Source organism: Mytilus californianus, unplaced genomic scaffold (genome assembly GCF_021869535.1).
Source record: "Mytilus californianus isolate M0D057914Y unplaced genomic scaffold, xbMytCali1.0.p SCAF_6, whole genome shotgun sequence".
NCBI classification, from domain to species: Eukaryota; Metazoa; Mollusca; class Bivalvia; order Mytilida; family Mytilidae; genus Mytilus; species Mytilus californianus.
The window spans coordinates 72325000-72343297 of NW_026262712.1; the positions used below are offsets into that span (position 1 = coordinate 72325000).

The following is an 18298-nucleotide window of genomic DNA, read 5'->3' on the forward strand; positions in this document are numbered from 1 at the left end:
AACACATAACATTTATCATTCTCAGTTTTAAAACCCTTCATGTGAATTTCAATCTTGAATGGAACAGAAGGTCTATATTACATTTCTATAGTAAACATTTTTATCTGGAGGCATATTAATTGCAAATACATATAAATTTTTGCTATTCGGCATTATCAAATTTAGACCAAATCATACAATCTGCTTCACATTTCAGGATTTCAATATATTGACTCAACCTTTTCTTAAAGAATATTACTTTACATCCGTCTTTACAGATTGCTCTAGACAGATAATTTTTGCTATGACCCTTTAAAGAACATATACTAATAACATCTTTCCCTGAATCAAGCGAATTTTCATCACACTCTGCTTCGTCCTCGCCTTCCCACAAATCTCCGTCAACGTACAATTTGTCACCCACAATATATGCCGTTTTCTTCTTTTTCCGCTCTTTTAACATTATAGGTACAAGTTTTCTGCTTCGTTCAACAATTTCACGAGGGTAATGAGGGCTAATACCAAATTTTGTGTCCTTTAACCTTCTCGATGCATGTTTTACTTTCGATCTATCTGACATGAAGCAAAAATTTCATCACTCTTGGCCTCGGTTTTTCTGCCCTATCTTTAAGTACCCCTAGACAGTACGCCTTTTCAATTTTAAAGCTTTTTGAAAATTCAAATTTCATTTCCTTCTCCAAAAAGTTCAAAATGTTTCCATACAGTTTTCTTTTTTTTGGTCGTGACCCCCTATCGCCTGACCAGCCTCCTAACTTTCTGTTACTTTATTTTCCTCTTTATCCTCAACATTTGGCTGTTCGTCATTTGAGAAAAAACAACAAGTTATATTGTAAACTTCCCGTTTCAATGTGTATTACCTTGTTATTTAAGCTTTTTGTTGACTCAATTCCAATAGTTAGTGTACAATGTATCTATGCGTTCTATCAATGCTTAATATTCATTGTGCACGTCCGATAGGAATTGGGCGCTTTGTTCAAGCGTATAAAGTCTCTGTTTACAGGCACCGACTTCTGAATCTACAGATCTGAACTTTTTATCAATTATTTCTAAGCCTTTCTCAATTCGACCTAGTTTTGTTAGTTTCATTTCTACATTTGATAGCTTCTATGAAAATGTTCTCTCAGGGACATTTCAATGTTTGGTGAAATCAGAGGTGGTATAAAAAAGTAAAATAAAAAAAATACATAACTCCAGGGAAAATTCAAAACAGAAAGACCCTGAAAAAATGGCAAAATCAAACGCCCAAACACATCAAACGAATGGGAAACAACTGTCATTTTCACATTAAAGGGGGCATAGATTGTGTAGGAAAAGACGAAAAGTTTTGCAGATAGTTCATATTTGGCGTACTGGCTATAGTTGTGTATTGACTAGAACTATTCATCTCAAAGTTTACGTTATTGTAATTACAAGTACTTGAATTGTGTTCACTTCTATTTAAATGTACCCTGTTTTTTGCTTGTGAACAAAACCTGTCATCACTAAAACTGCGTTGATCCGACGATGAAGAATCGCTAAGATATTTTTTGGCTCTGTTCGGACGTTCCTTTTTTCGCTTTGGCATCACTGTAAACCATTCTTATAATGCAAAAAGCACTATAGGCTTTAGCCTGAAAATTTTCGCTGTCAAGGTCTTTTGCATCCTCAACAATTGACACTCCCGAACATTGTGGACAAGAATAGATTTTAAGACAAAAGTCTTTGTTTTGTTGATGTTATATTGCTGGTCATGTTTTTTTGTTTACAGTTTCCCTATATCTTTAGTTTTTCCTAAATGACAAAAAAGGGTATAAAAATCGTCATGTAAGATAAATCACTCCTATATGAATCCGGGTCCGTTCGCCCTGATTCATGTTCGCCCTAATACCTGTTCGCCCTAATACATGTTAGCCCTGGGACCGTTCGCCTTAATACCTGCTCGCCCTGGGTCTGTTCGCCCTGATTTTTATTTTATTATGTTGTATTGTTGTATAATGTATATATTTGAATATGTTAAAGTTTGTATACAATTTCGCCGAATATTTATGTTATATTGCTGCTACCAGAAAATAAGTTTCTGCGATTTCCAGGAATACAAGGTATTCAATATAAAACAACTGAAGACTAAATTATCTGTATGTATTTATCTTTATTGATACATTTTAACAATATCAAAACATTCATTAACAGTTACTACAAGATCAATCTCGAACTGCACATCACACACATTTATTTCCTAAAATGTATTTTAAAGAGCACTAAATTGAATTACTATAACATGTATAAGTGAATTACTATAAAAAAAATATACAAAAAAAGACACAATCACACAGCTCTACATTTATCTTGTTTATACACCATGATTTACTAAATATCTTGAACTTAGTCCTAACACTACAATTTTAAAGAGCACTAAAACATGCAATACTTAAAAAACACAATCACACATCCATTCACTCTACATTGATGCATCATGATTTTTTTAAAAAAAACAGCACAAATACAGTCATGATATTCAATGTTCACAAAAAAAGTGTTCAGAGTTCATAAAGAAGTCTTTCTGTTCAGTGCAGCGGCTGAACGTTGTCCAGTGGGTTGTCGCTTGGCTTGTACAGTTTGGCAATGAACTTCAGGAAGTGGGTTTTTGTAATAATACTGTCCAGGCCAGGTACTGGTCTCAGGCCATGTAAATTTTTCTGCTCCAGGATGGTGTACTTTCTGTGGATGTCCCTCTATAGGTCGTCTGCACGGACACTGTAGTCGACGACTTCGGCTTCTGTCCTTAGGTCTGGAAAAGCACATAGAAAGGAACATTAAATGTAGTTATCTATAAATATTTCGGATACCAGATATCCTTAATCAATATGATTATGATGTAAAATGAATCATATCTATCTATTCTGATTTAACTTTAACAATCTTTAAATTCATACAATTAAAACCGAACACAACAACGCTTGTACAATTCTAAAATTTAAAAAATCACGTAGGTTAGGTATTAGGTTAAGTAGACTTGCGTGTCCATGGGTTCTGGAATACACAACCCTTGATGTTGACACCAGGAAAAACGCGTATGATACCTAGCCAAGCACCTGCAATTAAACCAGTTGAATTAAAATATATATAAAATGACTAGTTCTATCAATTTAAATCATATATTCATTTACTACACATATATATGTGTACAAAACAGCACCAATATTAAAAAAAGGTTACATTAAATGTAGTTATCTATAAATATTTCGGATACCAGATATCCTTAATCAGTATGATTATGATGTAAAATGAATCATATCTATCTATTCTGATTTAACTTTAACAATCTTTAAATTCATACAATTAAAACCGAACACAACAACGCTTGTACAATTCTAAAATTTCAAAAATCACGTAGGTTAGGTATTAGGTTAAGTAGACTTACGTGTCCATGAGTTCTGGTTGATTATCAGCATTACGGTGGCCTATGTCGAAAGTACCATCTAGAGCATTTGGCTGATCAGGCTGGAGTGCTGCTTCTGGCTCTAGTGTTGGCACTACTACTGACTCTGGTGCTGCAGCTGGAGCTGGCTCGACTGCTGGCTCTGGTGCTGGCTCATCTACTGGCTCTGGTGCTGGCTCATCTATTGGCTCTGGCGCTGGTGCTGGCCAGTTGATCTGCTTAAAGGGTGCGCAAATGAACTGTAGGTCAGTGCCATGTCTGACGTCTTTTTACGCTTGCAGTGTTATACCTAAAATTCAATTATATTGCATTAAATTATAGCATAATAAAGAATAATTCTCAAATTTGATTTTCAGACACAGTTTCACATCAATTTTTAACAATGAAATATCGGTTTGCACATGATATAATACTTTTTTAGCAATTCATATGACAACTTAAATTTATTATCAATGAGATGTCTCGGGAAGATAAGTTTTATTTATGTTTTATAACGACAACGCTTGTTATTCTAATCATTTTTATGCCAATAAAAATAAGTATTTTTACAGTCTCTGTTAACTCTATTTAAACTGACTCTTTCATGATGACATTTATGACAATATTTTCTATTTATAAATTGATACACTTACCAGTGCCACATAATCTATCACATGCATCGCAAGATACTGCATGTTGACGAGATCGGACCTCTCTGTCACACGAAATACACATGTACTGTACCATGGTTTATGGAAGGATGCATTATCAATAATCCACTTCAACATATAGCATATTTGTCAAAACACACTTGAGATCAAAGAAACCAAGCTGCCTTACAATTTGTACAGCACTGCTTTTACTCATTCTAAGCTGACTAGTTTATTTGAGAAAAATTGAGAAAAATGTTATTTTCATTATTAATCAACCAAAGACAATTAATACAGCAATCAGTCATATCAAAGAAATCATAATTATACCTAATCAGCATTCTAAATTTCAATCAACAATAATTGAAAGTAATTATGTATAAAAAAAATGTAACAATGAAGCCAAGACATTTAATTAATATTAAATATTTTATTTTTTATATAAATTTTGATAAATCTATATTTTCTTTCATAAATTTAACATATTAATATCTGAATATGTTTAATACTAATAAACCTTAATACCAATATAATCATTATTTTTTTTATAAAAATAGGACGAACGGACTCTATGGGCGAACGTTTACCAGGGCGAACATGAAATCAGGGCGAACGGACCGATACCTTCCTCTAAAGAGTAAACTAACGATTTCTGTAAAAGGAGTAGGCCCAGTAAGACCCCTTTTTGGCCCCAAAATATAGCAGTTTTACAAAATTGTTAAAATGTAAATTTTTAGCTATTTATTGGAAAGAAGAATACTTCTGTTACATAAATATGGGCTGTTTTTGACAATACAATGCACATGTATCGGGTACTAGCATCATTAAGCCATGCTAAATTACTGAAATCTTCAAAATTTTAGCATTTTGGTTAATTTTTAGACGGTTTCCGTCTGAAATGGAAGTGGCCGCATTTGTGTTCATTCTTAAAATTTAAATGTAAGTTGTATTTGATGATAATACATAACATATATAAAGGTTGAGAATGAACACGGATGCGGTTCAAATCTTTAACATAAACTGATTGAATCGACTGAAGTAGACACTAAGTGTTTATAAAGTGTCCAAAATCTTTCATCAGATGAACTTGAATTTTGAGGCCAAAATCGGCCCTTACCGGACCTACTCCTTTGAATTATTTGAAAATTTAATCTTGCGGATAATGTTTGCTATTTGAAGTGTCTGTCTATCTTTCATATTTTTGAAGATAATAGTCAAAAACGTAAAATATTGGTATCTTTATCTGTATTGGTACGTGTAGAATCATATTTAGACTTTTATACACGGTGGAGAACAGCGTCGTTGTTATGGGCAGTGTCACTGTAGAGCGGTCTTGAATGCCTCTACAGAATCTGCATGCACAACTTTATCTGGCAGTTGGTTCCAATTTATGATTGTTTCCACAAAGAATGAGTGTTTATATTGTGGCTTATTGCTGTCTGGCACTTTACGCCCTCTATGTGTCATTCAATTATATTGTCTGTTTCACAATTTGCAAATGTTTGAAGTTCTTTTCGGTCTTGCTGGTGTGACAAAAATGTCGGTTGGCAGAGTCGGCACCAGACCCTCAACCACCTTGTTTATCAGGATCAGACGGAGACTGTGTCTTCTTTTCTCTAGCGTCTCAATTTTTAGGTGACGTCTCATGTTGGTTATGAACCCAGTTTCTCGACTCCTGTAGGTTTTTTTTTATATATAAATCTTATGCCTCTGTTTTGTATACGTTCTAATTTGTCAATATCCCCTTTCATATATGGGTTCCAGATGGTTACGCCATATCCCATTTTAGATCTTACTAGGGAGATGTATGCTGCTTTTCTACATGCTTCTGGTACGTTTCTCAAGTTCCTCCTAAGAAAGCCCAAGGTGGCGTTGGCTTTCTTACTGATGTTGTTTATGTGGATACTCCATTTCAGGTCATTTAATATTTGGAGTCCTAAGTATGGGTTCACTTGTACCTCTTTTAAGATGTGTTTTTTATCGTATAGAATTTGTCTGGTTTTTTTAATTGATGGATAAGGCATAGCATTTTTTGGCGTTGAATCGCATCCCCCATTTGTCGGCCAAAATGTCTAGTTGTTCCAAATCTGATTGAAGTTTTTGTTGGTCTTGGTCAGTTTTATATGTTCTGTATAATACTAGGCAATCGTCTGCAATGAGTCTAACTGAAGATGTTACGCTGTCTGGCAGGTCATGTATGTGGCAAAGAAATAGGATTGGACATAAGACGGTGCCTTGAGGTACCACAGAGTCAACCGTTGTTTCGACGGATATTTCTCCTTCCACGATGGTGCGCATTGATCTGGCGGTCAGGACGTTTGATAGCCAATTGTGGGAATTTCCTTTGATTTAATATTAGTATAGTTTGTGGAGTAATTTGTTGTGTGGTACTGTATCAAAGGCTTTGGAGAAGTCTAGTATTGCTACATCAATTTGATGTTCCTTGTCATGCTCTTGTGAGAATTTTGCTGGTGACAAATGTTAAAGATACAGGTCTTTAGTTCTCTGCGAGGTGTTTGTCTTCTTTTTTGAAGATACTGGATATATTTGCATCTCTCCAGTCTTTTGGTAGTCCATCTGTGTCGAGCGAGCATTGCAATATGATTTGTAGAATTGGTGCTAGTTGTTCAGCACATTCTTTGAGGTGCGGTTTGGGATGTTATCAGGTTCAGAGGCTTTGTTTGGATTGGTGTTTTTTAGTTTTTCCAGTCCCTTTTGGTCAATCTTTATTGGTGTTATATAGTTTTTGGCTCTTATTCTTGTTTTTAGTAAGTTGTTGTCTGGTGTTGTTGTAGAGACTGACTTGAATTGATCTAGTAGTAGTTCAGCTTTCCCTTTACTAACGCTGATGAGTTTAGGCCCCTTTTTAATGGTGCTATTCCTCCCGAGTCTTGGCGTTTTGATTTGATATACTTCCAAAATGGCTTTGTATCGTTGTTGTTTAGGCCGTCAAAGATGTGTTGGTAAAAATTGTCATTTATGAGCAAGAACTCAATAAGGAGCTGACTGACGATTTCGGCTCTGTTGGCTTAATTATTTGTAGATCTAGTCCTGCTGATCATTTTTGCTATTTCAAATGTTAATTTTCTGCTAAGTTGTTGATATGGACTAGAAATAGGATGGAACCGAAAACTGTTCCTTGAGGTACAAATGATAGTACTGTTTATGTTTCAGGTTTTAATTTCATTCACTATGACACACTGATATCTTGAAAATAAGAATGTGTTTATCTAATTCAAGATATTTTTCGGCACACATATTTGTGAAGTTTACTTTCTAATAGCTCGTGTGGTACTGTGTCAAATGCTTTTTTAAAATCCAAAATAAAATATCAGTTTGTTTCCTGTTGTAAATGGCAGTTGTCCAGTCGTGTATCACGTCAATGGATTGGGGTTTGCAGCTGTGCCGTCATCCAAATGCATGTTTTCGGCTATTTAGGATGTTATGATATTCAAAGTGCTGCATTTGGTTCGAGCAAATGACATGTTCTAGAAGTTTTCAAATTATACATGTTAGATTTACTGATCCGTAATTACTCGGGATGGTTCTGTCGTTCTTCTTGAATAACGACGGACGCCAAGTGATGATAAAAGCTCACTTGGCCCATAGGGCCAGGTGAGCTAAAAATGATGAAAAGACAAACAATTAGCAGTCCGAAAAAAACCTACAAAGAAACCAAACCTGGACCAACAAAAACACCACCAAATACTTCGGGTGAATTATGATGCTCTGGTATAGGCACAGTTATTGCTCCACAAAAGACACCTGAAATGTTGCTCAACGCAAGTACAAATCCACTGAAAAGTGGCATTAGGTAAAATCACAATCGCAAATACGAGGGCAGGACCAATTAAGCTTGAAAATTGCCAATTTATTTATCATAGATCTGGAACAATTCAGTACTGTTCAGAATATTCGACACAAGTTAAAATAAATCAAGTAAAAGTCATGTCATACTTGTCAAAGCATTGAAACCTAATGTTATTCCTTTAGTCTTCTTGTACAGCAACATACTCATTTGTTGTTTATTTCAAACATTTAGATAGGATTGTTTCTTAGGTCAATTTATCATATTGGAATTGATCTTACCTTAAATACAGTTCGAGGAATATCATTGCTTATTAGTGGTGTTACGTCCCTGTATAAAACAATACTCCGTTAATAGTAGATAAATGTTCTTTTAAAAAAGTCAGTGTTGTTCTAAAATTAACATATTTTGTAAACAAACATTATAATATGTTCATGCTTTTAGACAAAACATGTCTTAGAGATGCTGATTTTCTCACCGTAAATTTTTGAATGTTGTGCTAAAATTGTGATATCAAGGTTTACAACTATGTTTTAATTCTCCATATCAGATATATAGACCAAGTCGGTATCAGGCCAGTAACACACTTTGTAACTAATAATATATCTACTTGAACTTTTTATTGGAATAAGAGCGTTTTTATCAAATAGATATTTTTTTTGATCTTGGCATCTGCAAGGATCACTTCAAAAGTAAATAGTAGGGAGTCAACGAGTACTCGAGTATTCGAGTATCGCTCGGTTGTACCGAGTATCGAATACCAAAACGATACTCGACTAATCGGTTTCCTGTTAGAATATTGCTGTCTTCTTTATATAAAATTGATCTTCTTGAGAATTAAATAGGCATCACTGATTAATCATACTAGTAAATATAATACATTTTGTTTCGAATGCTTGTGTTAAATTGTCATTTAAAATGCCTCCAAAAATACGTGGGCTATACCTAGTCTAACACTTTAAACTAAACATGTCTTCCATTCCATCACATCGGTACCGTCAGAGCAAATATTTTCGTCTGCAAGACTGTAATTTACAAAGTTGCAAAACCGACTGTCCCCAATAATAGTTGACAAGAAAATCTGTCCAAATAAAATAGGTTCGTTGCATCCTCTGGTGATTCTCAGTGAATAGTTAAACTTCTAATCCTTACGCCCTTGTAAACATTAAATGTGTTTTCTTAACGATTACCAAATACTCTTGTTTGATATGGTTTTTCCTTGTTATAATTTTTAAATAAGTGTTCATTAAATTATATTGATTAGATTATTGTTTTTTTTACTTAATTAGTACTTGTAAGTAATGAGCTGTTAATTATGGTGTGTAATTCCTTGTCCCAGATACTTAATATGTAGATGGTTTTTCGTTCGTTGAACAACAAACCACAGAATGTAAAATACGTATTTTTGTGTTTCTGTGTTGTAGATATATTCCCGAGCGAGTACTCGAGTATCGCTCGATGAAACCAACGAGTACTCGATTAGTAATTGTTCACCGAGTTGACATCCCTAGTAAATAGAGATAAACAGACAGCTTTCCTATATTCCCATCAATGTTTCAGCAGTGTAATATATGGGTTAGAAAATTCCCATGTCAAATCGTGGATCCAGCCATTTCTAAAATGGGGTTCCGATACATGCATGTCATATAAAAGGGTGGTGTTCCCACCATATGAGCCCACACAAAAAGCATAAGTTGTCAAAATAAAAAGGGGGTTTCCTTTTTGCTGCAAACTTTTGAACTATGTTATTTGTCAACTAGAGGCTCTCAAGAGCCTGTGTCGCTCACCTATATCTACTGTGGTTTTAGAAATCATGTAAAATAAGGTTAAAATCATAATAAATAGTATTAGATACCCCAATAATGATTGAGACCAAGTTTGGTTTAATTTGGCCTAGTAGTTAAATCAAAAGCTGGTCATCCCATTTTAGTCTTACAATAGTTACTGAAGACCCCTTATCATTATTTAAATTAGTTTTCAAGTTGTGACCATTTGAAATTGTTTTTTTTTTTACAATTTTCCCTTAGACTTCTATAGTAAACCCCTATGTGTTATTTTTAGCCATGGTGGCCATCTTGGTTGATGAGCGGGGTCATCAGATACATTTTTTCAAACTAGATACCCTAAGGATGATTTAGGTCAAGTTTTGGTTTAATTTGGCCCAGTAGTTTCAGAGGAGAAAATTTGTATAAAAGATTACAAAAATTTACGAAAAATTGTGTAAAATTGACTTTAAATGGCAAAAACTGCATTTTACCCCAATGTTCTATTTCTAGCCATGGCGGCCATCTTGAATGATGGGCGGGGTCATCGGATACATTTTTCAAACTAGATACCCTAAGGATGATTTAGGCCAAGTTTGGTCAATTTGGCCCAGTTGTTTCAGAGGAGAAGATTTTTGTAAGATTACAAAAAATTACGAAAAATTGTGAAAAATTGACTTTAAAGGGCAATAACATTTTAAGGTGTCAATTGACAATTTTGGTCATGTTTGACTTATTTGTAGATCATATACTTTGCTGAACAATTTTGCTGTTTAGAGTTTATCTCTATCTATTATAATATTCAAGATAGTAAACAAAAACTGCAAAATTTCCTTAAAATTACCAATTCAGGGGCAGCAACCCAACAACGGATTGTCTGAAGCGTCTGAAAATTTCAGGGCAGATAGATCTTCTTTTTTAAGCCATGGCGGCCATCTTGGTTGATCGGCGGGATCATCAGAAACATTTTATTAAACTAGATACCCTAAGGATGATTTAGGCAAAGTTTGGTTTTATTTGGTCCAGTAGTTTCAGAGGAGAAGATTTTTGTAAAAGTTAACGGACGACGACAACGGATGACAGACGCCAAGTGATGAGAAAAGCTCACTTGGCCCTTTTGGGCCAGGTGAGCTGATAAAAATGAGTGGTACCAAAATCCAGAAATCCGCCTTAACCAGTGAATGGATAAGCATCTTTAGATACAAATGGTGTTGTATCCTTAAATTCTAACGAAAATAAAAGAAGAATGTGTCTGAGGACACAAATGCCCCCCCCCCCCCCTCAAGTTTGCAATTTTCTAAGTTAAAAATGGGCATCATAATTTAACTGCAGAACTGTAAATGACTTAGAACTTAAATTTGAACTCTGTCTGCATATTGTGGTTCTCAGCATTGTGTATGAGTGTCATAACATTTGGATGAGACAAACTTAAGTCACAGTGCGGAAACGAAAAAAAATGCAATTTTCAAAGTTATAAGGGGTAATAACTCTAGAATGGTAACTGCCTCAATGACCAAATTTGAACATTGTTCGCTATACTGGTTCTAAGCATTGTATATGAGTTTCATAAAATTTGGATTAGGAAAACTTCAGCTTTAGTGCGGAAACGAAAAACATTGCTATCTAATTTGCAATTTTCTAAGTTATAAAGATGTGGCATAACTCTAGAATTATGGTTAGTGGCTCACTGCCCAAATTCGAACTAAGTTAGCTACCTTCGGTTCTTAGCATTGTGTATGAGTTTCATCAGTAAGAGTGCATACATGAAGAGGGGTCGGACGAAAGAACTGAAAGAAAGACGGATGGACTGACTGAAGGATGATCAAGGGTAACACTTAATGCCCCTATAATATTGCCTATTGCCTACGGCGCGGGCATAAATATGGGAATATTTTCCCTGATAAATCTTGACATCCTCATCAACTATTCCATTTTAAGCAACTAATGAATTTTGATTACTTTTACAGCAGTTTCAGTATCATCTAGTGCTATTGAAGGTTGCTTTCCAAGAGCACCAACATTTACTGAAAGCTAGTTCAAAGCCAATTTCAAGGTATTATTTTGGTGTTCTGCAACCTTACTTCAGCTACTCAGATATAAAACTGAAACCATCACTTCACTAATTTATAATTTAAACAATTTCCGGTCCGCTTTTACATTGAATCACAAACATCATATAATAATAAGATATAAAGTAACATTTTATACAGATGATTTTTATTATAAAATACATTGCAATTTCATAACATATTTGTTCTTAATAAAAATGTATAACTTAACAATAACAAAAAATAACCTTAAAAATATAAAACATATCACAGATTTGGTTTATTTCATTCAATATACTTAATAACAGTTCTTACATCAAAACAAAATGAATTGCTCATTATCCCCCCAAATCATGCCCCCAAAAAGTTCAACACAAATCTTTCCATTTATGTCATCAATATACATATATTTTCTTCTTGAACTTTTGTCAGTAATATGTATGTAAAACAATTTCTATGCTAATTATCAGGATATTCCAAATTAAATCTGTTATAATCCTGGAGGCTCTGCAAGAAAATAAATATATACCAGTTAGGTTACATCAGTTATCTAAAAGGTTTGCCCCTCTGTACATTTCTCAGCAAGATACATACTTACATTTTGGGTTCTCAATCAAGAATTCCAAAACACATTTGAACCAGCTGGACTTTTTTCGTCTTATCCTGATTTTAATCAAATTAAGACTAGATAACTAAAGGCAATCATGGTAATCAGCTGGACAGTATATAAACACTTATCGACATAAAAACAATATCAAACTTGACTTTTGATATGAATTCCATATTGTGACGTAAACTGTTAAATTGACAGTGCAATTATATTTGAAGTGTGCAAAATCAGTGTACTAATATCTGCCTTAGACTCTTTATTTGTGCAATATTTCACTGTCAAAAACATTGCTTTCATTTTTAAATGGTTAAACATGTGGTGTAAAATCCGTGAACGTATACAAGGCACGATTGAGTTTAAGTAACTTTTTCCACTTAATTTCTTCAAAAAGTAAAATAACAAAATACCGAACTCCGAGGAAAATTTAAAACAGAAAGTCCATAATCAAATGGAAAAAATCCAAAACTATCAAAATGAATGTTAGATAAAATTGTCAATGAAAATTTAAGCATTTTTGAAAAACTTGGATGCATAATTAAATCTCACACCTATGCACATGCACACATGTGTACTAGTTCAAACGATGTGGTTCTGACAATTTTATCTTAAAACCTTTATTACTACCTTTTTAAAATCATATGTATATAAGTATTTCTGATAATTTTAACTTTTTGACTAAATTAATTAGATGTAAACCCCTGAAATATAAGAAAATAACTTGAGATACACAGAACAATGTCCAGTACAAAATAGTTTACCGACAGGTAAATTTCAGCTGTCAGACAACTAATTAACTTTGTTGTAATGAGAGGGTACTAAAGTAGGGTTTGTTTTGATAGTATTTATTCATCATGTCACTTTTACAACCGATAATGTGTGGCTGTTTTAGGCAAATGGTCATGTGAAAAAGATTTCATAAATTTCCATTTTTTCTGAATTATGTTAAAATGACAGACCCACGTTATGTGTCAGGTTCAGGTCAGGCACAACAATAAGATGGCTTTGGTAGCCTTGTCCTCAATGCTTCTCAACTTCATATTTTGTTAAGTTTTTTAAACTTTTTTTTAGCGTAAACTCACGAATCTTTTGTAGACAAATGTGCGCCTTTCATAAAAAATTATAAGCCTGGTATCTACGATGAGTTTATTAACAACAGGGTAGATGCCACTGAGGTTGCCTCCCCAAGGGTTTCACCAGCCGACATGAATTATCATTGATCATGGTCATGATTAATTATGAATTGTTTACAAAACTTTGAATTTTTCGAAATACTAAGGATTTTCTACCCAGGAATAGATTACCGTAGCTATATAAGGCAAAACTTTCTGAATTTTGGGTCCTAAATGCTCTTTAACTTTGTACTTTATTTGGCCTTTTCAACTTTTTTTATTTGAGCATCACTGATGAGTCTTTTGCAGACAAAACATGAGCCTGGCATTAAGTATTTTAATTCTGGTAATTATGATGAGTTTACTTACACATATTGTTTCTGTGACAATAGACTATTGTTATTGTATGTTTGCAATTAAATGCATAGCTTGGAAATTAAAAGACAAACCAAGAGTTTAATTTCAAGCATATAAATTTGATCAGACTTCTTTAGTACAGTTGGGCATTGAACAGAGAATGTTGGGTGCAAGTACAGTAATAGTAGCAAATCCTGCTAGAATACATGTGTGTGTACAACTTACAATTATATATTGGTTTAGAATTGAATGCTTTTGGTAAGTAAATGGAATGGAAAGCTTGTGTCAACAATCCTGACAACTGATGTACTTTAAAAAGGGAATATGAAACAAGAGGAGCCTGTATTGCTCAACTATGTGTAGGTGCATGTTCAACAATGACCACTCTCCAACATTGTAGACTATATAGACATACTACCTATAAACTTATACAATGGGTTGTGAGTTTCGATGTTGACGACTATTAAACTAAATGCATGTTTTTAACTGAAAAAGGTTAATGAACACCACACTGTTACATGTAGTTAATATTTTAAGGAATGCATTGGAAGAACATTTTTGTACAATTATTCAAAAAGCAACGAATGGGGGCTTGGAATATAATGTGTTGCATGTCTATGGCACTTAGTATATATTAAGTCATCTTTGGCTTTTGACACTATAGCTAGTAGCTCGAATCATTTCTAATGAAGTTAAATGGGTAGAATTAAGTATATTTCAAGTAAATTAATTAATAAGTGTGTCAATATTTTTTTATAATATATTCTACATTTTAAAAACATTAGAAATAGATAAATCACATATTACTTACATGTCCAAAAATAGGACTTCCACTTATTTGACCTGGTACCTCAAGCAGTCCTTCATCTTTAAGATACAGGGTACCAGGAGTTTGATCCATTTTATAGTATAGCTGACCATATCTGTGGTATGTTGGGTATTTTGTGATTGAAGGTAAATGGATGTGATCATTAATCTCTGTTCCCAACAGTGCCACATTATAGAACACAAACTGGAATTTAAAAAAATCATTACTTAACATAATACCAAACCTTCTTTTACCTAAAGGGATTTAAAACATGAAGCGTCATTAGAAACTATTCTTACTTACTAACCTTAATATATCTCTATCTCATAAAAGCCTTATTCTTAAAATAACTCTAGCCTTTACTTAAATCAAATCAAATAACTACCCTAAACCCCATCCTTCATTAATGTGACTCCAAAAGTAAAATATTGACAATTATAGACTGAAAATGCAAAGGAAACAACAAAAATACATTATATACACAGCCATTAGAACAGGAGGTTTTCCTTTTCTGTATTTCCTTTCCCCTTGTGATACAAGGGAGTCTGGATGGGGTTTACAGAATAGAGAATAATGGGGAAAAAATGCAGAATAATAGGGAAAAAATAAAGAATAGAGAAAAATAGGCCCCAAAAAAAAGAAAAAGGAATAGATAATAATCAGGTTCTAAATCATAAAGAATACAGATAAATGGGCAAAATAAATAGAGAAAAATGGTATAAAATATTAATTTATAAAAAAATAAACAGCTGCGCCATGAGTGCATGATACGCCCGTCACATTTTTTAAGAATAAAATTCAAAAACTTATCTGAAATTTACAAAAAACTAAAGGGAGGTTATCTTAATAGATATAAACAAGTCACCAAAGGTTTAATGAAAACTGCTTAAAGCACTTTAAAGGTATTGTCCGAGAACTGGAAAATCACCCGTTTTAATGAATAAAACCCTATAACTCTGAAATGTAAAATCAAAAATTTATAAAAATCAAAAGGGAGCTCATGTCAATAGATATAAACAATTGACCAAAGTTTCTTGCAAGTTGCTAAAAGCATGTTTGAGTTATTGTCCGAAAACTGGAAAATCCCCCTTTTTTAATGAATAAAACACCATAACTCTGGAAACGTAAAACCTAAAATTTATAAAAAGCATAAGGGAGCTCACCTCAATAGATATATACAATTCACCAAAGTTTTATGCAAATTGGTTGAAGTGTTTTTGAGTTAATGTCCGACATGTTGACAACGGACGGACAGACGAACGGACGGACGGACAGACGGACGGACAAAGGTATACCATAATACGTCCCGTAAACGGGCGTATAAAAATGAAGAACCCTCCATCCAGACTCTTATACAATCGATCAACAGATCCCCTAACAGAACCTAAACCTTTGACTAAGGTTAAAGTATTTATAAGTTCAAAAGCTAAGTAGAATTATGACCTAAAATGAGATCAAGTAATTTATTCTGTTTCTTACCTCATCTACATAACCTTTAAAGAAATTATTTGCGTCTTTCCCCATGAAAAATAAAGTATCTTCATCTGTGGTATATTGTGTCTAAAAAGAGATAAATTTCAATATTCAATTAAAGATGGCTACCTTGTTGGTATGTACAATTTTATATGATCATTAAGAAAAAGTAGCAAACAAGATATGCCATTGAAATGAAAAGTAAAACTATGATGACAGCAACGTTGTTGATCCCTTGAATTTGAAAGATAATATATAGAAATAAGAAGATGTGGTATGAGTGCCAATGAGACAACTCTCCATCCAAGTCACAATTTGTAAAAAGTAAACAATTATAGGTCAAAGTACGGCCTTCAACACGGAGCCTTGGCTCACACAGAACAGCAAGCTATAAAGGGCCCCAAAATGACTAGTGTAAAACAATTCAAACAGGAAAACCAACGGTCTAATCTATATATCTATCAAACAATATTCACCACAGAGGAATTATTTTCTTCTTAAAAAGAGCAGGGGCTTTGTTACTGTTTTTTTATAACTAAATTCTTAATATTGTTCTAACTAATCTGTACTAATGATTCATTAGAAAAGTAGTGGCAATAACATAGAAAAGGGAGGGGGGGGCAGTTTTGTGTGAAAATTAACTAATTGTTTTCTGTCGTGAATGTCTGTATTAAATTAGTATCATTTTGGTCATTTTTAGTTGGTACTTAGTACTTTTGTTATACATGTAGTACCGTTTGTAAAGTATCTTTGCATAGCTCTGATTCATTGTCCAGTTTTGTAGTTACTTTTGGTCTTGTTTTGTTTTATTGGCTCTTAAGGATGTTCGCTTGTCATGTTTTGGAATTTTTGTCAGATTTTCGGAATCCTCTGGTTTTATCCATTTGAAAGCCTTAAAAAAATTTGCCCACTAACCCCCATTTTTCTTTTTATAAATCTTTCACAAGTATAATTATAAGCCATCAGTAAAAGTCTTATAAAATCTTTGTTATTTTTTAATAGTTTTTGAGAACTTAAACTTGTCAATGATAAAGCTATGAAAAATCAAGAGAGAACATTTTCCCGCCAAAATTTCAATGGCTAATATCTCGAAAACAAGCACATGGACCTATATTTTTTTTTCGCTCTTTTGGTTCCTTTATTAATCCCCTATCTATATATACTAGTGTTATGAAAAGCTTGTTATTTTGAAACTGAATAGCAAACTTCCTTAAATATTTGTGTTAGGTTTTATACTTCCAAATATTTGGACTCTAACATCACTGAAGAGACATTAGTTGATGCAATCTGGTACAATAATATTGGTACTGTGACAGTTATAATCACTTTTCAAATTTTTTGGCCTTTAAATAAGTAGATAGATAATTTTGATGTTTTATTTGTAAGTAAATGTCCCCAGTATTCAGCAGGCTTATAAATTGTGTCTGAAAAAACATATAAATGTTGAAATCCATTAAACTTACGAGATCATTAGGCGCAACATCACTAGTTACACCTGCTGAGTTTCCATTCACATACAAAGTCATTGAGTATTCTATAAAAAAAAAACAATATGTCTATTTTAAAATGGAATCATTAAATCATGAGTAGTAAAATAGGCCTAATGTACACTATAAAAAACAAAATTTTATAACATATTTTTTAAATTTCTGTTTCAGTTTTAGAAATAGTACTGATAATTCTCCATTTGATAAAAGAGATTTTTTGGACAATCTTTATGCTAACAAGACAGCATTCCCACAATATTAGTTAATATAATAGACATGTAAAGTTCAGCATAGTTTTCATCATTATTAAATGTCCACACCTAATAGCAACCTCTTTTAGAATCCAAGTTTAGCATAGCATAAATAATAGGAAAACAAAAGATGAGACATTAACACCCACTTATAAATTTGACAAAATCTTGAGAGATAGGGACAATAAACATAACTATGCACTACAGTCTACATGGGACAATCAGATCAGTCAGGAGTGACTTCAAGGTTGAAGGTAAACACACAATAAATAAGTTCTATATAACAATTTTTCGGCAAAACCTAAACTTATGTTCAAATATACAAAAATACATGTTTTCAATCAACAACAAAAAATAACACTTCCTTATATGAAATATAAGTAAAATTTGACAGAAGCTTTAATTCTTGTTTTCTATAGCTTTTGTACATGTGCAGAATGTATATGCATCACTTTTCTGTTCATAAACATAAATCAGATGTTTAATATAAAAATAAAAAGATGTGGTTTGATTGCCAATGAGATAACTGTCCACCAA

At 33.2% G+C, this 18298-nt stretch overlaps 1 protein-coding gene across 2 annotated transcripts in view; it reads right to left on the reverse strand.

Annotated features, from left to right (window-relative positions):
• Positions 1-11813: 11813 nt before the first annotated feature.
• LOC127706896 (uncharacterized) overlaps positions 11814-18298 on the reverse strand; it is a 63385-nt gene continuing 56900 nt past the window's right edge. For both annotated transcript variants that reach the window (XM_052211622.1, XM_052211621.1), the window contains exons 36-39: positions 17487-17557; positions 16030-16110; positions 14554-14754; positions 11814-12173 (exon numbers count right to left, since the gene is read on the reverse strand). In XM_052211622.1, the coding sequence (XP_052067582.1) occupies positions 12126-12173; positions 14554-14754; positions 16030-16110; positions 17487-17557 (401 nt within the window). In that variant the 3' untranslated portion in view covers positions 11814-12125. The remainder of the gene's footprint in view (positions 12174-14553; positions 14755-16029; positions 16111-17486; positions 17558-18298) is intronic.